The following is a 22,500-nucleotide window of genomic DNA, read 5'->3' as shown; positions in this document are numbered from 1 at the left end:
ATAGTAAGCACTCAGTAAATCCTAGCTTTATTACAACATAGCAAGATTATTTGCTTTTGAACTGTATATAAAAGGAATCATGCAGTTTACGGTTTATCTTTAAGATTTAGCCAAATTTTTGTGCACCTATAGCTAATTTCTTTTGATCACTATTTAATAGTCTATTTTGTAAATATATTAATATTTTATCCATTCTACTACCAATGGACATTTGGATTCTTGACATCTAGGGACTATTGTGAATAGTACTGCTATGAACATTCAGGTCCACACAAGCACATATGTATTTGAAGAGACTGTCTTTGCCCAATACTCTGTAGTAGTTACTTTTCTGTCCTATATCTAGCATCCATATATATGTGTGTGTGTGTGTCTGCGTGTGTGTGTATCTGTTTCTAGGCTTGCTCTTATGTTCTACTATCCTGTTTGTCTATCCTAGTGTCAATAGCGTACAGTTTTAATTATTTAGCTTTTTATTATAAAATTTTGAAGTAGAACAAATCTTCCCAGCATATTATTCTCCCAAAATACCTTGGATCTTGTCCTTTTGCATTTCCATATACATTTTAGATTCTGCTTAACAGTTTCTAATATGATACCTGTTGGGATTTTGATTGGAATTCCATTGAATTTATGCTTTAACTTGGGAAAGATGAGCTCTTTACAATACTGAGTCTCCCAATCTGTGAACAAGATAATTTTCTTTCCGTTTATTTTAGTTGTTTAATTTCTCCTAAAAAAAATCATATTCTTCTGTCTAGAGACCCTATACATCATTTTATTTGATTTATTCATATGCTCTTTAATGAAAAAATTTTTTTTAATTTCATTTGTTTTATGACAATAATTTTGCTAAATTCTGATTCATTTTCATTTTTCCTTAGATTATTTTGAATATTCTGCATATACACTTATACCATCTGTAAATAATGATGATTTGTTTCTTCCTTTTCAATTCTTACACATTTCATCTCTTTATCTTGCCCTTACTGCTCTGGCTAGAACCTTCACAATACTGTTAAATTGTTGGAGTGGACATTTTTGCCTTCTTAATTTAAGAATTTCTTAAGATTTAAATCCATAGTTTTATTAAATATTTTTTCCTTTTATTGAGGTGGTCACTATTTTTTCTTCTTTAATCTACCTCAGTGTACATAATTCTATTAATTGAATTCCAAATGTTGAAACAGTTTTGCATTCCTTTGGCAAACCCATCTTGGTCCTGTACAGTTTTTCAATATAGCTCAGTATAGTTTCGTTTGGCTTATTTGCATCTGTGTTCATTAGTGAGATTACCCATTAATTTTCACATGCTGTCCTTAACAGGTTTTATATCTAGCTTAAGCTAGCTTCATAAAATGAATTGGAAACTGTTTCTGCTTTTTATTTATTTTATTTCTCCTCACAGTGTTCAGTAGAACTTGTGAGAAATGCCATCTAGGCCTATAGTTTTGCTATTTCAGTTCCTTTAATCAGTAAAGAATTATTTAGGTTTTCTAATTCTTTTTGTGTTTTGATGAGTTATTTTTCTGAAAATTTGTCCATTACATATAAATTTTCAAATTTGTGGTATAAAGTTTTGATATCATCTTTTTAATGTCTGCAGGATATAGAATATCCCCTTTTTTATTCTTCATACAGGCTGCTGTATATGTCTACTTTTAAATTCAGGCTTGCCCAAAATTTATCATTTCACGAGGAACAAGTCTTAACTTTGTTAATCCTCCCAGTATCTGTTTGTTTTCCTTGTCATTGGTTTCTATCCTTATTTCCATCTAATTTGTTTTACTTTAATTTGATGATTTTTTATAACTTATGGAGATGGATGCTTATCATAAATCTTGAACATTTCTTCTTTTAAAATATTAATATATGCATTTATAGCATATAAGTTTTGATGCATTGATTTTCATTATTATTTAGTTTTAAATATTTTCTCATTTTCTAATGATTTTATTCTGAGATCTGTGTAATAAAAGTATATTGTTCAGTTCTCAAAATTGGGATTTTTCTAGTTCAGTTGTGGAAATCTTTTCCAAGCATGTTTTTTTGCTTTGCCTCTTGCCCTGTTTTTTATTCATTAATTTCTTCTCATTATCATTTCCTTCTGCCCCTTCATTGGATTTAATTTGCTGTTCTATTTAAAAAATTTCTCCTGGTGGAATGTCACTGACTTCAGCTTTTATTTTCTAATATTTTACATCAATGTTTATAATAATTATGTTAAATTTAAATAATTTTTATAGTATTAAGACTGCCTTATAAATACTATTTTAACAACATACTGAAGGAATATTTTTGCATTTTATTTGTTAACATTTAGAACTGTTTTTACTATGACAAAAATGGTAATACCTGTTCTTTTTTTTTTTTTTAAGTAAAAAGGAAACAAAAAATCCAGAGTCCTACCCATTTACTCTTTAACACTGTGTTGTAATATCCAAAAGTTTCTCAATACATTTGAATGCACATAGATAATGCATATATGTTTGTACATCTTAATATATTAGGACATCTTTCTATATCAATAAATATACTTCTATAGCATCATTTTAATGGCAGCATAATATCCTACTCTGGATTTACCACAGTTTATTTAATCATTTTCTTTTTGTTGGGCATTTAGGTTCTTTCCCACTTCTCCCTATTAAAAATAGCTGTGATAAACCCTTGACATTCAGTTCAGTTTAGTTCAGTCGCTCAGTCATATCTGACTCTTTGCGACCACATGAATTGCAGCACACCAGGCCTCCCTGTCCTTCACCAACTCCCGGAGTTCACTCAGACTCACGTCCATCGAGTCAGAGATGCCATCCAGCCTTCTCCTCCTCTGTCGTCCCCTTCTCCTCCTGCTCCCAGTCCCTCCCAGCCCCTCCCAGCATCAGAGTCTTTTCCAATGAGTCAGCTCTTCACATGAGGTGGCCAAAGTACTGGAATTTCAGCTTTCGCATCATTCCTTCCAAAGAAATCCCAGGGTTGATCTCCTTCAGAATGGACTGGCTGGATCTCCTTGCAGTGCAAGGGACTCTCAAGAGTCTTCTCCAACACCACAGTTCAAAAGCATCAATTCTTTGGGGCTCAGCTTTCTTCACAGTCCAACTCTCAACATCCATACATGACCACTGGAAAACCATAGCCTTGACTAGACGGACCTTTGTTGGCAAAGTAATGTCTCTGCTTTTGAATATGCTATCTCGGTTGGTCATAACTTTTCTTCCAAGGAATAAGTATCTTTTAATTTCATGGCTGCAGTCACCATCTGCAGTGATTTTGGAGCCCCCCAAAATAAAGTCTGACACTGTTTCTACTGTTTCCCCATCTATTTCCCATGAAGTGATGGGACCAGATGCCATGATCTTCATTTTCTGAATGTTGAGCTTTAGGCCAACTTTTTCACTCTCCTCTTTCACTTTCATCAAGAGGCTTTTAGTTCCTCTTCACTTTCTGCCATAAGGGTGGTGTCATCTGCATATCTGAGGTTATTGATATTTCTCCCAGCAATTTTGATTCCAGCTTGTGCTTCTTCCAGCCCAGCATTTCTCATGATGTTCTCTGCGTATAAGTTAAATAAGCAGGGTGACAATATACAGCCTTGACATACTCCTTTTCCTACTTGGATCCAGTCTGTTGTTCCATGTCCAGTTCTAACTGTTGCTTCCTGACCTGCATATAGGTTTCTCAAGAGGCAGGTCAGGTGGTCTGGGATTCCCATCTCTTTCAGAATTTTCCACAGTTTATTGTGATCCACACAGTCAAAGGCTTTAGTGTAGTCAATAAAGCAGAAATAGATGTTTTTCTGAAACTCTCTTGCTTTTTCAATGATCCGACAGATGTTGGCAATTTGATCTCTGGTTCCTCTGCCTTTTCTAAAACCAGCTTGAACATCTGGAAGTTCACAGTTCATGTATTGCTGAAGCCTGGCTTGGAGAATTTTGAGCATTCCTTTACTAGCATGTGAGATGAGTGCAATTGTGTGGTAGTTTGAGCATTCTTTGGCATTGCCTTTCTTTGGGATTGGAATGAAAACTGACCTTTTCCAGTCCTGTGGCCACTGCTGAGTTTTCCAAGTTTGCTGGCATATTGAGTGCAGCACTTTCACAGTATCATCTTTCAGGATTTGAAATAGCTCCACTGGAATTCCATCACCTCCACTAGCTTTGTTGGTAGTGTTGCTTTCTAAAGCCCACTTGACCTCACATTCCAGGATGTCTGAGCTCTAAGTGAGTGATCACACCATCGTGATTATCCTGGTTGTGAAGATCTTTTTTGTACAGTTATTCTGTGTATTCTTGCCACCTCTTCTTAATATCTTCTGCTTCTATTAGGTCCATACCATTTCTGTCCTTTATCGAGCCCATCTTTGCATGAAATGTTCCCTTGGTATCTCTATTTTCTTGAAGAGATCTCTAGTCTTTCCCATTCTGTTGTTTTCCTCTATTTCTTTGCATTGATCGCTGAGGAAGGCTTTCTTATCTCTTCTTGCTATTCTTTGGAACTCTGCATTCAGATGTTTATATCTTTCCTTTTCTCCTTTGCTTTTCGCTTCTCTTCTTTTCACAGATATTTGTAAAGCCTCCCCAGACAGCCATTTTGCTTTTTTGCATTTCTTTTCCATGGGGATGATCCTGATCCCTGTCTCCTGTACAATGTCATGAACCTCAGTCCATAGTTCATCAGGCACTCTTATCAGATCTAGGCCCTTAAATCTATTTCTCACTTCCACTGTATAATCATAAGGGATTTGATTTAGGTCATACCTGAATGGTCTAGTGTTTTCCCCTACTTTCTTCAATTTAAGTCTGAATTTGGCAATAAGGAGTTCATGATCTGAGCCACAGTCAGCTCCTGGTCTTGCTTTTGTTGGCTGTATAGAGCATCTCCATATTTGGCTGCAAAGAATATAACGAATCTGATTTTGGTGTTGACCATCTGGTGATGTCCATGTGTAGAGTCTTCTCTTGTGTTGTTGGAAGAGGCTGTTTGCTATGACCAGTGCATTTTCTTGGCAAAACTCTATTAGCTTTTGCCCTGCTTCATTCTGTATTCCAAGGGCAGATTTGCCTGTTACCCCAGGTGTTTATTGACTTCCTACTTTTGCATTCCAGTCCCCTATAATGAAAAGGACATCTTTTTTGGGTCTTAGTTCTAAAAGGTCTTGTAGGTCTTTCATAGAACCGTTCAACTTCAGCTTCTTCAGCATTACTGGTTGGGGCATAGACTTGGATTACCGTGATATTGAATGGTTTGCCTTGGAAACGAACAGAGATCATTCTGTCATTTTTGAGACTGCATCCAAGTACTGCGTTTCGGACTCTTGTTGACCATGATGGCTACTCCATTTCTTTTGAGGGATTCCTGCGCACAGTAGTAGATATAATGGTCATCTGAGTTAAATTCACCCATTCCAGTCCATTTTAGTTTGCTGATTCCTAGAATGTTGACGTTCACTCTTGCCATCTCTTGTTTGACCACTTCCAATTTGCCTTGATTCATGGACCTGATATTCCAGGTTCCTGTGTGATTCATGGGGTCGCAAAGAGTCGGACACGACTGAGCGACTGAACTGAACTGATGCAATATTTCTCTTTACAGCATCAGACCTTGCTTCTGTCACCAGTCACATCCACAACTGGGAATTGTTTTTGCTTTGGCTTCATCCCTTCATTCTTTCTGGAGTTACTTCTCCACTGATCTCCAGTAGCATATTGGAGAAGGGAATGGCAAACCACTTCAGTATTCTTGCCTTGAGAACCCCATGAACAGTATGAAAAGGCAAAAAGATAGGATACTGAAAGAGGAACTCCCCAGGTCAGTAGGTGCCCAATATGCTGCTGAAGATCAGTGGAGAAACCCTTGTCATTACAACTCAGCAAATAATCTTATTATTTCCCTTGGAATGAAATCAGTGGATCAAAGGACATGCCCATTTTTAAGACCTTTGTCTAGCATTATAAAATTGTCCACTGAAAAGGTTGTATTAATGTATTTTATTTGTCATCAGTGGATTACCTGATACAAGATAAGTTTCTCCAGCACTGAGGAGTGTGTGTTTTGGGGATGGGGCTATAGCTAGCTTTCCATACTGGAAGATTGGATCTATGCCCCAACTGCTTCTTTCAGCCATTTCTATATTTCTGGGTTTAATAATGGCAAGACCCCAGTCTTGAAATGTAATGCCTCAATCTTGCATGAGTTTTGATATGTAGTTTTTATTGTCATTATTAGAAATACTAGAAATGCTTTTTAATTTTCAGTGTGATTTTGCCTTTGATTCATAGGTTATTTAGCATGTATTTCTCAATTTCCAAACATTTGGGAATTTTCTAGTTATTTTTTAAGTTTCTAACTTAACTATACTGTGATTAGAAAACATACTCTGCTTGCAGTTCTTTCAATTTTGTTGGGTCTTAGAAAGCCACTTCTGCAATATCTTGAGTTGTAATCCAAACGAGTATTGTGTGTGTGTGTGTGTGTGACATCACTTTTACTTGAAAGGATGACTAACAGACAAGCCACAGTTACCCAAACTTGAGTATGTGGCAGACATTCAGTTAGAAAAATGAACAAAGCGAGCCTGCTGCTTCCAGGGAAATAACTCACAGTAGTTGTTGCCGATGATGAAATTCAAAATTTTCAAGTGAAAATTAGAATTTTGGAAAACTTATATCTGCCACCATGAGCTTAACAGCTTCCCACGGCTTAAAGGGGTGTGTGTGCATACACTCAGTCATATCCGACTCTTTGCAGCCCCATGGACTGTAGCCCACCAGGCTCCTCTTTCCATGAGTTTTTCCAGGCAAGAATACTGCAGTGGGTTGCCATTTCCTCCTCCAGGGGATCTTCCTGACCCAGGAATTGAACCTGCATCTCCTGCATTGGCATGTGGATTTTTTACCCCTGAGCCACTTGGGAAGCCCCCCCAGGACTTAGAGTGTTTCTAATGTAATCAGCAGTGATTTTTAATATCATGTAATCAAACATGTCAATATTAGGAAATTCTGCATAACTCAGTGGACTAGTGTTTTTCGAATGACTAATGCATACTGTTTTGGGGGACTTTCATGGTGGCTCAGGTGGTAAAGTGTCTACCTACAATGCAGGAGACCCAGGTTCAATCCCTGGGTCAGGAAGATCTCCTAGAGAAGGGAATGGCAACCCACTGCCTCATGTGGAGAGTTGACTCATTGGAAAATACTCTGATGCTGGGAGGGATTGGCGGCAGGAGGAGAAGGGGACGACAGAGGATGAAATGGCTGGATGGCATCACGGACTCGATGGACATGAGTTTGGGTGAATTCCAGGAGTTGGTGATGGACAGGGAGGCCTGGCGTGCTGCAATTCATGGGGTCGCAAAGAGTCGGACATAACTGAGTGACTGAACTGAACTGAATGCATAATGTTATAGAGTTATACACATAGGTAAAAGGTCTAGTCAAAGAAAAAGAACTTAGTAGTTGACCTAGAAATTAAAGTATACCTCCTGACTTATAAGTTATTGTTGTCAAGTATTTATATTTAAAATCAATCAATCTCCTCCTGGCATACCGCACCCCACCCCACTACCTGCTGCTGCTGCTAAGTCGCTTCAGTCGTGTCCGACTCTGTGCGACCCCATAGACGGCAGCCCACCAGAATATATTGTATACTGCAATTTTCAAAATGCAACTCCTTATGTTTCCACCCTGGAGTATGAGATATTTTGTCAGAGCCTTACCCCTTGGTGGACTCTTCCGTAGTTTGTGAGAAGAATAGCACTTTCTCTCCTCTTGGATCATCCTGTAAATCTGCATCAGTGAAGTTGCTTAGTCGTGTCCGACTCTTTGCGACCCCATGGACTGTAGCCTACCAGGCTCCTCAGTCCATGGAATTTTCCAGGCAAGAATACTGGAGTGGGTTGCCATTTCCTTCTCTAGGGAATCATCCCAACCCAGGGATTGAACCCAGGTCTCCCTTATTTCACGCAGACACTTTACCATCTGAGCCACCAGGGAAGCCCGTCACTTCTATAGAATTCCCCAGAAGTGAAACCTCTTGCCTCCATAGCTGCCTTCTTTCCATAACCCCTCCATATCCCCAGGGCAGAAGCAGCTCTTGCTTCCCTCTTTGAGTTCTAATCCTTTCTCTGTTCTCATAGGTAGTTTTTCACTGTTTATGCTGTTAATTCTTTAACACTTAAAAAAAATTTTATTGGGCTGGCCAGAAAGTTTGAGTTTTTCCGTACCCAATATTTCATCTAGATTTTGTAGTTGTTTGTATCACCTTCGGGGGAAATGCTGATCAGAGAAATCCAGATTTGATCTGTTCTTTACATTGCTCCTCAAAGAATAGTTTGCAAATTCTAGTCTACCAGTCATTTACCACTCTATAATGAGATAAGAACAGAAATTGAGTATAAACATCCAGAAACTGTTAGAATAATTTATGTTGCTGTGAAATCACAGCATGTGGTTTTGTATGTTGTAAAAAATATATTAGCTCTTAATATGCTAGAGTGTGTGTGGGGAGAGGGGGCGGTGAAAGGTAATCCTTCATCACAGTGGGGCTTCCCTGGTGGCTCAATGGTAAAGAATCCACTTGCAATGCAGGAGATACGAGTTCAATCCCTGGGTCAGAAGGATCCCCTAGAGAAGGAAATGGCAACCTACTGCAGTATTCTTGCCTGGGAAATCTCATAGACAGAGGAGCCTGGCAGGTCTGTGGGGTCACAAATGAGTCAGACACAACTTAGCAACTAAACCACCACCACCATCACAGTTAATTTGAGAAGCACTTCTTCATACAAGAAGGTACTAGTCTCCTACGAGCCTTCTCTTTCTCTGCTTTTATAGAATAGATTGTAGAGGAGGAAAGAAAATTTTCTCCATACTCTTATATCAAGTACATCGGGCCTGCAAATTAAACAGACAAATGGCAAATTAACAGGAGAAAAGATTTTCGTTTGCACATAGTGGGCAGTAGGGAGCAGACATATGCATAGGAAGAAGTGAAACCCACAGAGACCCAGAGCCTTATATACCACTTTAACAAAGAGTGAAAGTGAAGAGCCTAGACAAAGGAAGGAAGGGGGAGTTTGGGTATCTAAGGTCGGAAGTAAATTGTAGGAAGGTAATCAGAAAATATGGTAAAAAAGAGTAATTTAATAAGGTTTGTTACACAGGTAAGTGTGGTTTTCTTCTTCCTGGTACATGAGAGGGGAACACCTTTACAAGAGGAAATTTCTGTCCCTTTAATAAAGGGAAATTAATGTCCCATTTTTAGGCAGAATGGAGGAGAGTAGAGAGTTTTTCTGTATCTGCTGATTTTCAGTTGCCTTCAGTTCAAAATAATCCTCTGCTAAAGTGGCATATTTGGGGCTGGAATGTTTTGATCCCTTCCACGTACTTACAGCCATACCTTGTCCCTCTAGACCTGTGATCTGTTTTGTTTGTTTGGAGCATTTGTTTTTGGTTAATTTTTAAATTTTTTATAAGTAATGCATGTTTATTACAAAAGTTTTAAAATTCAGATAGATGAAATGAGGGGCAGTTAAGATCATTGATAATCCCACCACTTTTGACAATTCAGAGTAAACATCCCATAGTTTTTCTCTGGGTTTAGTAAAGAAACATTCCCCATACTCTTCCATAGCAGGATTTCTTCTCTTTCTCATTTCATTCCCTCAGAATGGAACCAACTAATGAAATTCAGAGCATGCTTATTGAAGCTTCTTGGCAGCCTCAGAAACACCCTAAGATGGGAAGCCAAAGAGAAAACCAATAAGAGACGCCTTATAATTGTTTTTAAAAGCATATTATCAAGTAAAGTTTGTCAAGAATTAAGACATTGAACTTTTTGTTCAAGATTATCATACTGGGATTGTATGTTTTATGAATATGTATATTTTAAGTTTCTATGATGAGTAAAATTTGCATAAAAGTATTTTTAGCTTTTCTGTCTATATCTCATGAAATTTGAAATTAATATCAATATTAATTTTACTTTAAAATCAATGTTACAAATAACTAATCAAATAGCTTTAATAATAGAAAAATTACTTTCACAGTAATGACTTACTTTCAGACTAAAGCCTCAAAGAGCATGCATGCATGTTTTAAACATTACATAGGCGGTTTTGTTTGGTACCCCTGGTTATGAACCATTGTATTAAAAAATGTATAATAGCCAAAAGATCCCATTTATAATAGCAACTAAAAATATAAAATGCCTTGGGGTAGGGAACCCAATAATCAATATTTGGAACCAATATGAAGAAAACCTTAAAATTCTAACTCAGAGACATAAAAGGAAATGGAGATGGATATCATTCACAGATGGGAATGTTAGGAAAATGTTAATTTCTACTTGGTAATCTATAAATATAATACTATTTCAGCAAAATATTTTTAAAAAACTTTTTAGTGTTTGAGAAATTGATTTTAAATTTCAGCTGGGAGAAAAAAGAGTCTCATAGGAAAATGTTGGCAAAGAGTAATAACAAAATGAGACTTATTTTGCCAAATACTAAAATAGATACTATTGCAGAATTAAAAATGGTATCAGACTAGATACCAAAATAGTGGAAAAGATTAGAAACCTAAAAATAATTTCATATGTGTATATGCATATGTAGAAATTGTCATTTCAATTACTAGTATTTTCACATATGTCCAGGAACATGAATCGATTCATGCTGGTAACTGTAGCCCAGGGCAGTAAATGATTTCCAGTTATTTCCCACTGACTGGTTCCCTCTTTAAGTGTTTGCCTCTCACCACCTTGCTACCTTCTTCCATCCTTAGGATTTTTCCCCCTTTCAGATCCCTCCAAAAAGCCTTCCTCTGGCTCTAAGGATTCTTAGTGCTTTATGATGCAATCAGTTTAGCTCTCTTCTTTGCCCAGCTCTTCTCTCATCTAAGATGCATAGTGCTTATCCTCACATTTCGCAATTAAAAAGGAAAAAGGCTAAACAAAACTCTAATTCCCTCACTATGTGTTTTTAGTCTTCACAAATGAACCATCCAAGCTTAAACTGCAGCCAGCTTTAAAAATAGTGCTTTTCTTCTCCCCACAACACAAAGAAATGAAAAATATTCAACCTCTCTAGTAATCAAGGAAATGTAAATGAAAGCATTTATGGGTGACTTTTTTTCCTCCTATCTGATTGGCAAAGATTAAAAAGAATAATCATCCTAGGAGAGGCAAGCAAAGTAGAGGAAAGAACACTTTCCCACTCGGTAGTTGAGGAGTAAATTGTTGGAAGTTTTCCAGTAGTATATGTATCAAAAGCATTCTTTTCTCTGCCTCTTGACCTAGCAACTCTGCCTGTAGGACTGTTGCAGGTGATCAGGGTTGTTCACATAGATGCATGGTCACATTCATCTGGGTTTTATTTCTGATGATGCAGAATAGGCCCTGCCATACTTCGCAGTAGACTGAGCCATCATGAAAATCAGTTGAGAAAAGAATCCTATTGAGCATTGGCAAAAGTTCATTGGCCGTGAAATGAAAACTAGGTAAACTTGGTAAAGCTTCATATAAATGTGAAAGTATTTTCATATAATATGGTCAACCAATCATTAAATATTTACTGTGTGCCTAGTATTCTGCCAGGTTTTGGGTGGGAATATGTTGAAAGTATAAAATATACTTGTTCTTTTAGAACTTCATGCTATGTTTGAACTGTTGAGTTTGAATATGTATATTTGTTCCTTGCACACTTAGTAGGTGTAGCTGTAGATAATGGAAAGAGCATCGAATATAGGTAGGGATTTGAATTCTGTCCCTGTCACATATGTGTCTACTCACTTAGACAAATTATTTGAGAACATGAAGGATGCTGACCTCGTGGGGTGATAGTAAAAATGAAGGGAGATAAAACAAGGAATGCTTTCCATGATGCTTGATGAAGAGTAATATTAGTAATGATTATTAATTAATTAGTTATTGGATTTCCCTGGTGATTCAGTGGTTAAGAATCTGCCTTGTAATGCAGGGGACATGAGTTCCATCCCTGGTCGGGGATGCCCCAACTTGCAATGCCCCACTGTTTTGCCAGCAAAGGTCCGTATAGTCAAAGCTATGGTTTTTCCAGTAGTCATATACAGATGTGAGAGCTGGACCATAAAGAAGGCTGTTGTTGTTGTTCAGTCCCTCAGTCGTGTTGCACTCTTTGCAACCCCATGGACTGCAGCAAGCCAGGCTTCCGTGTCCTTCACTGTTTCCTTGAACTTGCTGAAGCTCATATCCATTGACTCAATGATTCCATCCAACCATCTCATCCTCTGTTGCCCCCTTCTCTCGTCCTCAATCTTTACAGCATCAGGGTCTTTTCTAATGAATCAGCTTTTAGCCTCAGGTGGCCAAAGTATTGGATTTTCAGCTTCAGCATCAGTACTTCCAATGAATATTCAGGACTGATTTCCTTTAGGATTGACTGGTTTGATCTCCTTGCTGTCTAAGGGACTCTCAAGAGTCTTCCGTAGCACCACAGTTCGAAAGCATCAGTTCTTCGGCACTCAGTCTTCTTTATGGTCCAACTGTCACATCCGTACTTGACTACTGGAAAAACCATAGTTTTGACTAGAGGGACCTTTGCTGGCAAAGTGATGTCTCTGCTTTTTAATACACTGTCTAGTTTTGTCATAGCATTCCTTCCAAGGAACAAGTGTCTTTTAAAAACTGTCATGGCTGCAGTCACCGTTCGCAGTGATTTCAATGTTAAGATGGTTATAATGTCCTTTATAATTGGTATCTATTTTTCATCAAAAGGAGATTTAAATCATTTATTATAATCTTTAGCTATAAGTCAACTAAAAACTTAGTTATAATGTATTCACTTTCAATGTTTTTTTCCTGAAATTTTCTCTTTCCTTATCTTCTTTTTCATGTCTCTCTATAGTATGGATGGAGCAGATCTGTGTTTTGAAATCGTAAAACGAGCTGATGCTGGTTTCGTATACAGTGAAGCTGTTGCCAGGTATGTAATTTGTATCAACTTCCCAAAGTAAAGGTAGAAGTAAAAGGGAAATCACGTGACAAGGAAATCACATGAAGCGTCCTGCTCTTTGAATGACAAGCAGGCTGCCACTCTTTCTTACAAGGAGCATCTCTTAATGTGCCTTGGTGGAGCCAAACAGTGACTGGAAATACAAAATATTAAACAGTGAATTTATTTATATGGATTTAGAATTTAACATCACCACTGCCATCTTTTCCATTTCTGATGACTTTTATACAAAGAGGAATTTTATAAGTCAGGAACTATGTAGAAGGAAACTTGGGGTTTTTTTGGTGTGTGTTCGATTTTTGCTTTTTAGCAGATGTGCCTCGTTAGTTTTTCAGTTTGCCTTTTAGTGATAGCAGATTGTTTTGTGACCGGTTAATCTGAGAAAAAGCACGAAACAGCAGAAGAACAGAAATAACAGCACAGTTTTTCTGCTAAATATATTGGATCTCCCAATCAAGTAGTCATCATTGTTCCAAGTGGAGAAGTCCCTACTCAAAATAAAGATTTAATATGAAAAATCACAGGAGCCATGCACTGGGTCACTTGCCTATAGATTTGGAGCAGTACAGCTTTCTGCTTTGGTGACACTCAATCATATCATAAATACCTGCTCCAATAAGTTGCCTTTTTAATACATGGGTTACAGCAACCCTCTTTAGTCACTAACCATGGTATGTTAAAGGGTTCAAACCTATAAGTATTTATTAAAACTTTCTACCACTTGGGAAACAATTACCATTAAATGATTATAACATTCTCCCTCCTACCATTCTTTTTATAATTATGGCACAATGGACAGATATGGCTGAAAACAGCTTAGGGATTACTGCTGCTAAGTCACTTCAGTCATGTCCGACTCTGTGTGACCCCATAGACGGCAGCCCATCAGGTTCCCCCATCCCTGGGATTCTCCAGGCAAGAACACTGGAGTGGGTTGCCATTTCCTTCTCCAATGCATGAAAGTGGCAAGTGAAAGTGAAGTCACTCAGTGGTGTCCGACTCTTCGCAATCCCATGGACTGCAGCCTACCAGGCTCCTCCGTCTATGGGATTTTCCAGGGAAGCGTACTGGAGTGGGGTGTCATTGCCTTCTCCGACCCCCATGCAACTTTAAGCTCAGAGTGACTTGACTTTCTTCAAATTCTTTGTGTAGTCTTCTCCTGACTGAACAGCAAGGGCCCCCATTTTGGGAGGTGGAGCAGCCATAACTATAACACAAGATAAAGAATATACTAAATTTTAGGTAGCTGCTGTTTTCTACTCCTGGAGCTAGGGAGAGGAAGCAAATGAGAGTTTATATATATTAACTTTAGTTCCTTCCTTTAACTCCTGATTTATTCATGGTAGAACTGAGGCCAAATATCCTTTTTTATTTTGTGCCATGTTCACTAAAAGTATATTCTAGGGTTTTCTTTTTTTTAATCCCATTTTGCTTTAGTATTCTTATCACAAAAGTTTTTATTTTATATTGTATTTTAGAATTAAAAAACATTCTTTAATAATCAGTGCTATCTTGATTTTTCTTATGGCATAGTGGTATGCCACTTTCTCCTACTAAATGAAACCCTCAGATTTTGCATAGCATTGTTCATATTTATTTCTTCAAGAATTAGAGTTTTATATTTTCCCATATTGTTATTTTCAACAGCAGTATCAAATAGGGAAAACTAAATATTTTGGACGTTGATTTTATAAAACAGTGAAACTTGATGGAGGAAGATGACTTTTTTCCTTTTTGAACCACAAAGACACTGGAACACCTGGCAGATAGACTATCAGAGTTGATGTTAAACCACTACTGCTTTTACTCTGTTCCATACTCATCCATTACTTTGCCAACAAAGGTCGATCTAGTCAAAGCTAAGGTTTTTCCAGTAGTCATGTTTGGGTGTGAGAGTTGGACTATAAAGAAAGCTAATCACCAAAGAATTGATGCTTTTGAACTGTGGTGTTGGAGAAGACTCTTGAGAGTCCCTTGGACCACAAGGAGATCCAACCAGTCCATCCTAAAGGAAATCAGTCCTGAATATTCATTGGAAAGACTGATACTGAAACTGAAACTTCAATACTTTGGCCATCTGATGTAAAGAACTGACTCATTTGAAAAGACCCTGATGCTGGGAGGAGAAGGGGACGACAGAGAATGAGATGCTTGTATAGCATCACCAACTCAATGGACATGAGTTTGAGTAAACTCCAGGAGTTGGTGATGGACAGGGAGGACTGACATACTGCAGTTCATGGGGTCACAGAGTCGGACACAACTGAGCGACTGAACTGAACTACTCATTTCTATTACTTTTCTTTAACTTTGAGCCTGTCTCTGCCACTGTGCTAGGTGTTAGAACATAAAGAATACCAGTGTTGTAAAGATGATGTCATAGAGTGAAATGACTGGAGGTCTCTCACAATCTTGAGATTATAGGAAAGTTAGATGTTTATGTACATCAAGATGAAAGTCTGTTGATTTTAAAAATCCACCTATGTTGCTGTTACAATGGTGATTTTATGAAAGAAACTTACCAGAATGGACCAAAGAAAAGAGTAATATTGGGATCAATAAATGACACTGCAAAGAGAGAGATTTGGCAAAATTTATTAAAACCCTTCCTAAAAATGACAATAGGGAGGGACCTCAGCAAGTTTGATTAGCTTTGTCCCCTGTTGCAGAGTACCAGTGACCATGTAGCCAAGGGCACATAGATCCTTCCTTTGGCTTAGAGCATTCAACCAGATGACTTCTACTTTCCTTCTCTCTGATCCTATACTCCATTGTGGGGAAATGCAGCTTGTATCAGTTGTTCTAGTGAGACCAAGTGAAAGAAGACTCAGACGCCAAGTAGTCATACTGATAGTGGTTTTCTCCAACTGGCTGACCTTCGAGAGGAGTAGCAAAGCGTGACATGAAAGAAAACTGCACTGAGTCCTTACAACCCAATTACTGATTACCTCTGTTTTTCAGAGGTGACGAGTTGTGGAGTAAACTAACACACAGGATCAGATTATCAAATCAAACTCTCACAAATCAGAGAGAGATTCTTCCCTAGCACCAGGCTTTACTGAACAATCGTAAGGATACAGCCAATCAAAAGACCCAGCTGAAGCTGAGCGAGATCTGCGCCTTTTAAGGGCAGCTCTTCACTTCTTCCTGCATCAGAAAAGCACCGCTGACCCAGAATAGATGAGGTCTCTACATGAGGTCTGTGAGATTGCACACACGGAGGGGAGCATTTCAATTATGAAGCATCTCCATTGTGTATCTTGGAGAATGGTATAGCTTATGCACCATCTTCCACAAAGCCATTGATGCCTCAGGGATCCTGGGTTCTTTTTATGTTAGGCAGTCCTTAGCCAGGGACATTCTGTTAAGGGAATTCCAGAGATAAGCTTTCTTCAGCCTTTATTTTAAAGTTTGGAGAATGAAAGATCTAGATAGAAAAAAAAACAAAATTAAATAAACACTAACCAATAAATAATGCTAAGTATATTGCATTTCTATGTCATGGCTGGTTGGGAAGGAAAAGGGGAAAAATGAGAAAGGAAGATAGTAGAAAGAAAATGACAGATATGTAGGGAATAAAATTCAGAGGAAGAGAAGATGAAAAAGACCCTTAAAGAAAAAGAGAAACAGTAGGACTATAGAAGAACTTTAGAACTGAGAAAAGGAAGTCGAAGTAAGTTCTCAAGTAATACTGAATGAACTGCTCTTGTCACACCCAGTGGCTGGTTGACCCTATGAGCACTTTTAAATGCTCACTCCTCCTCTGTTCTTCTCCTGGACCCAGTGCAGAGCCTCGGTGGACCCTGCTGGCCTTGTGAGGAGTTTGATTTTCCTAGGACTTCAGCCCAGAAGGAATCTGCTTTGTTCAAGGATACTCCATCTAATACTTGATTATGTTGCAAAAAGAAATTATAGGCATAAGGGGGTTCTCTCTTGTTTATTCTTAGAGCTAAATGGAAATAAGACAGCTAACCAGCCTCTGCTGGCAGATGAAAGGCTCTACCCCTTGAGTTAGAATTCTTTGTGTACTTCTGAGCACTGCTCACTCAATAGCAATCCAGAGTAACTAAGTAAAATTAACTGAGTGTCAGAGAACTGTTATTTATTTTTTTCATATTTTAAGGTTGAATGTTTAGTTTGCAGAGCTATTTTACCTATAAGCTGTGTGAATGTGTGAAAATTCCTTTGACTTAGGTATCTTAGAAAATGTAAAACACATTTCTTCATAAAGCTCATTAATTTATGCATCTGCCAACTTTTTCATTACTAAGCTGTGCATTCCACCAATCTTGTCTGCTCAAACAAAAAGTGTCTGTGGGCAGCGAGTACGAACGTGGGAGTTACAAACTAGGGACATTGTATATTAAGTTTTAAAAATAAAAGTTTTTTTTTACAGTTCTAGATTTCTTTTGTTTTTCTACAGTCATTACATGAGACAGATACTGGAAGCTCTACGCTATTGTCATGATAATAACATAATTCACAGGGATGTGAAGGTAAGTCATTTTTATTACTAGCTTTAATATTTGTGAATAGATACTGACTTATAGCAATGATAGTAATGAGAAATTTTTCTTTAATGTTTTTATGAAGAACATCTTAAAGTTAATTTTACTTACAAATAAAAATTTGTTGAACTGGTTTATATTTGGAGGGTTTAGTAATTCTTAATAGGAACAATTTTTTATCATTTCCATTTCCTTATTTTTATTAAAATGTACATGCATTCTAAAATTCCATTATTCTTTCTTTATCATTGTGTGTGTGTGTGTAAGAGAAGTGTGAAAATCTAGCAAATAGGAAGAACAAACAGTATCCTGCACTAAGTTAATTGAGGGGAAAATGAGAATTTGGTTGATATAGAATAGTTCATCACACTTACACTTCTGTAATGTTGCAATGTAGAATAGTCAGCATTTTATTTTCTTTGCAGAGAGTTTTGAAACATAGTCTGAAGTCATAAATTATAATATAGTTTGTACCCTTAGGAATATGAATATTACCATTATTCAGTTTTTATGCCTGTTTGATCCCAGTATCAATTCATGAGAGCTGTCAGTTCCTGGCTCATTATGGTGTCAGGGGAACAAGGAAGCATGAAAGAAAGGAAGACATGGCCCTCCTGCTCATGCCCACCCCTTTTCAAGGCCTTGAGTCACTGAGAGCCCCTGTGCTCTCTCTGGCCCTGTTGTCCACTTTCACGTGCTCCTATTTTGTCACTGGTTTCTCTCTAACCTATAGCATCCATAGGTACAGAGCTCTTCTTCTCTCAAGAAATAACATCAAAGGCCTGGCTTCTTCAGTGGACTTTAATGGTTAAGACAATTAAGTAGAATTTAATTAAATTTTCTATAACATCTGAGAAATTTTAACTGAAATTCTGGTGGTTAAAAGCTGAGGGGAAAGCATGAGCAATTCCAAACCCATCTAGTGGAATGTTATAATAGCAATGAAAAAATCATTGGAGAAATGTACAAAATACACATTAGTGTAAATTAGTTGTAAAATATCTTATTCTTTTCAAATGTGGTGATAGGAAAGCGATATTGTTATTATCTCCACTCAACATTTTAAACAACTCGGCGGATGCATAGCACTTTTATAATCAAGTATTCTTCAGTTACGCAAACAAAGAGAGTGAGGAGTGTAGAAAGATAAGGGGGGTGGGGAATGGCCAGTGATAGCAATATGCCGTGTTATTCTTTTGCATTTAATTAATAGAAGAAAATGCATATATACAGAATGAACTGTATCTCCATAAATGACAATCTGTGGGAGTTCCCTGGTGGTCCAGTGGTTTAGACTCCATACTTCCACTGCAGAGGGCATGAGTTTGATACCTGGTTGGGGAGCTAGGATTCTGCATACCACACAGTAAGGCCCCCCAAAAAAGATCATTTGAAAACTTAAAATATGTAAAACAGGGGGCTTCCCTGATAGCTCAGTGGTAAAGAATCCACCTGCCAGTTTAGGAGACATGGGTTCTATCCCTGGTCCAGGAAGATCCCAATGCCGCAACTCCTGAGCCTGTGCGCCATGCAACTAAGCCCGTGCGCCACAATTACTGAGCCTGTACTCTCGAGCCCACATGCTGCAGCTACAGAAGCCCATATGCCCTGGAGCCCATGCTCCGCAACTAGAGAGGCCGCTGCAATGAGACGCCTGCACACTGCAACTAGAGAAAAGCCTGCGAGGCAACAAAGACCCAGCACAGCCCCAAATAAATGAATACAATGTGTAAAAATATGTAAAACAAATTCTGAGTTCATATAGTAGCATTGTGTTAAAGACTGTTGCTCAAGAGGCGATTTTTTAAAATTGAGATGTAGTTAACATTTAGCATTATATTAGTTTCAGGTATACAACATAATGATATATGTATATATTGTGACATGATCACCACAGTAAGTCTAATTACTCTCTGTCACCATGCAAATGTACAATATAATATTATTGACTAGTCACTAGGCTGTACATTACGTCTCATGACTTATTTATTTTTGTGACTGGAAGTCTGTACCAGTTACCCCCTTCACCCATTTTGTCCCTCCAACCCTCTTTCTCTCAGGCAACCACCATTCTGGTCTCTGTGTCTGTGAGTTTTGTTTTGTTTGTTCATTTGTTCTGATTTTGAGATTCAGTATATAACTGAAATCTTATTTGTCTCTATCAGACTTACTCAACATAATACCCTCAAGGTCCATCCACTTTGTCACAGTGGCAAGAATTCATTCTTTTTTATGACTGAGTAGTATTCTGTTGTGAGTGTGTGAGTGTATATATAGAGTGTGTGAGTGTATATATATACACACACACACTATATCTTTATTCATTTCCTCGTCAATGGACACTTAGGTTGTTTCCATCTTGGCTAATGTAAATAATGCTACAGTAGCATGGGGGTGCAAATATCTTTTTAAAGTAGTGTTTTTGTTTTCTTCAGATAAGTACTCAGAAGTCAAATTGCTCAATCATTTGGTAGTTCTTGTTGAAAGTGAAAGTCACTCAGTAGTGTCCAACTCTTTGCAACCCCATGGACTACACAGTCCATGGAATTCTCTAGGCCAGTATACTGTTGTGGGTAGCCTTTCCCTTCTCCAGAGGATCTTCCAAACCCAGGGTTCAAACCCAGGTCTCCCACATTGCAGGCAGATTCTTTACCAGCTGAGCCACAAGGGAAGCCCAAGAATAGTGGAGTGGGTAGCCTATCCCTTCTTCAGTGGATCTTACCAACCCAGGAGTCGAACTGGCGTCTCCTGGATTGCAGACAGATTCTTTACCAACTGAGCTATCAGGGAAGCCCCCATATGGTAGTTCTATTTTTAGTTTTTTGAGGAACTTCCATACTGTTTTCTAGAATGACTGCACCAATTTACATTTCCACCAATAGTGTATGAGGGTTCCCTTTCTTTCTACATCTTCACCAACACTTGTTATTTCTTACCTTTTTGATGATAGTCATTCTAACAGATTAGGAGGTGATCTCTCGTTGTGGGATTTGCATTTCCCTGATGATTAATGATTTCGAGCATCTTTTCATGTACTTGTTGGCCATCTGTCTTATTTGGAAAAATGTCTGTTAAGATCCTCTGCCCACTTTTTAAATCAGATTGTTTGGAATTCTGTTACTGAGTTGTAAGAAGCAATTTTATTTTGAATTCTGTTCTTGAGAGGTAATTATATCAGTATCATATGAGAAATAATGATGGACAACACACTCTACTGTAATACTTTCAATAATATAGTCAGTCAGCTTTTTGGTTGGCCGTGGTATAATGACAATCCAAAACCAAATACAATCCCTAAGTAGTTATATTTGAATACTATGCTTCAGCTTTCATTTACATTCTGATTGATTTATTCAACAAATATCCAAGTACCTACTTCACACAGTATACTGTGTTTAGAGCCCTAAAGGCATTATGGTCTCAGTAGACAGATGAGATACTGTATCTGTTACCAGCTACTACAGATCAACACACAGTGACTTATAGCAATCACCATTTATTTGCTTTCAGTTCTGCAGTTGGGCAAAGCTTGAGGAGGACTGCTCAATTTTGGCTCACAGGCTGTTGGCTAAGGTGGCATGGCTAGTATCCACAAAGCCTTCACTCACTTTTCTGACATCTCAGCAGAAGTAAATAGAACCACTGGAAGCTGGCTAGGTCCTCTTTGCAGTCTCTCATTCAGAACCTCTCTCTCACCTCATGGCCTCCCTTTCTAGCAGGACAGTGTCTCACAGCACCAAAGGAGCAAAAATGAAGCCTCAACCTAGAATTGGCACCATGTTATGTCTTCTGCCTTCTGTTAGTCAAAATGTCACAAGAGTAGCCTGGATTCAAGAGGAGGAAAAACAGGTTGCGCCTCTTAGTTAGAGAAGCAACATATGTGCACAAGGATAGGAGAACTTGTTCACGGCCATCTTCGCAGATAGGCAAAACAAATAATTATCATCTAAGGTATGGGGTGGGAAATATTAAAAGGCAGAGTCAGAAAATTCACGGAGAAAGTTGCATTTGCTTGTCTTGAGTCATGGGAGAGTTACAACAGGATGAGAGGACGTTTCAAGCAACAGGAATAGTGTAGGCAATGGCTCAAAGTTACCGTAATAAATTTTAGTAAGTTTATTATATCTAAGGCACATGCCAAATAATTTTGAGGAAGCATCCGGAAACATGAACTTCCCAGGTGGCAATGGTAGTAAAGAACCTTCCTGCCAATGCAAGAGATGCAGGTTTGATCCCTGGATCAGGAAGATTCCCTGGAGGAGGGCATGGCAACCCACTGCAGTATTCTTGCCTGGAGAGTTCCATGGACAGAGAAGCCTGACAGGCTGCAGTCCATAGGGTTGCAAAGAGTCGGACACGACTGAAGTGATTTAGCATGCACACACGCATCCAGAAACAGTCTAAGGAAGGGAAGAGAGAAGTGATTCTCAAACTGCATGTTAAGAAGAAACCACCAGAAAAGGCACCATTGTTGAATTGGGAAGCAGACTCTCAACACAGGACACACATTATTGTTGATATTGTTTATATTTCAGTATCTGAAATCTATACATTTCGTATGGTAACTGTAGTGTTCACATTTAGCTAATTGGTAAATTGAGATTGGGTTTGTTTTTTTTCTGAAGACATCCATCCAAAAATACAAAATTGAGTGCCTACTGTGTGTCTGGCACTATCCTAGGAACCAGAGCTACATCATCAAACAAAACAGACCAAATCACTGACCCTGTGGAGCTGACTTTCTAGTTCAGGGAGACAGACGCTGATCACTGAGCATAAATAAGTCAACTGTATAGTAGGTTAGAGATGTGAAGAGGACTACAGGGAAGAAAAAAAAAGAGTAGCCAAAGGGATGAGGACTGCTGGAGAAGGGGTTGCAGTATTAAATAGGGTGATGAAGCAGGCCACATTGAGCAGTTGACCTCTGGCAAGGAGAGACGGTGGGCTGACTGACACCAAAGGAGGAGGATTTTGGGTAAAGAAAGGCAGGAGCATAAGTGGCCTGTT

The 22,500-nt window shown here is 38.3% G+C and overlaps 1 protein-coding gene across 23 annotated transcripts in view; it reads left to right on the top strand.

Moving 5' to 3' along the window:
* CASK (calcium/calmodulin dependent serine protein kinase) overlaps nt 1-22,500 on the top strand; it is a 379,740-nt gene that overhangs the window by 180,246 nt on the left and 176,994 nt on the right. For all 23 annotated transcript variants that reach the window (XM_042242034.1, XM_060407439.1, XM_027963055.2 and 20 more), the window contains exons 4-5: nt 12,878-12,955; nt 17,409-17,481. In XM_042242034.1, the coding sequence (XP_042097968.1) occupies nt 12,878-12,955; nt 17,409-17,481 (151 nt within the window). The remainder of the gene's footprint in view (nt 1-12,877; nt 12,956-17,408; nt 17,482-22,500) is intronic.

The sequence above is a fragment of the Ovis aries genome, chromosome X, assembly GCF_016772045.2.
Source record: "Ovis aries strain OAR_USU_Benz2616 breed Rambouillet chromosome X, ARS-UI_Ramb_v3.0, whole genome shotgun sequence".
In the NCBI taxonomy this organism is placed as follows: domain Eukaryota; kingdom Metazoa; phylum Chordata; class Mammalia; order Artiodactyla; family Bovidae; genus Ovis; species Ovis aries.
This window is presented reverse-complemented; position numbering and strand designations above follow the sequence as displayed.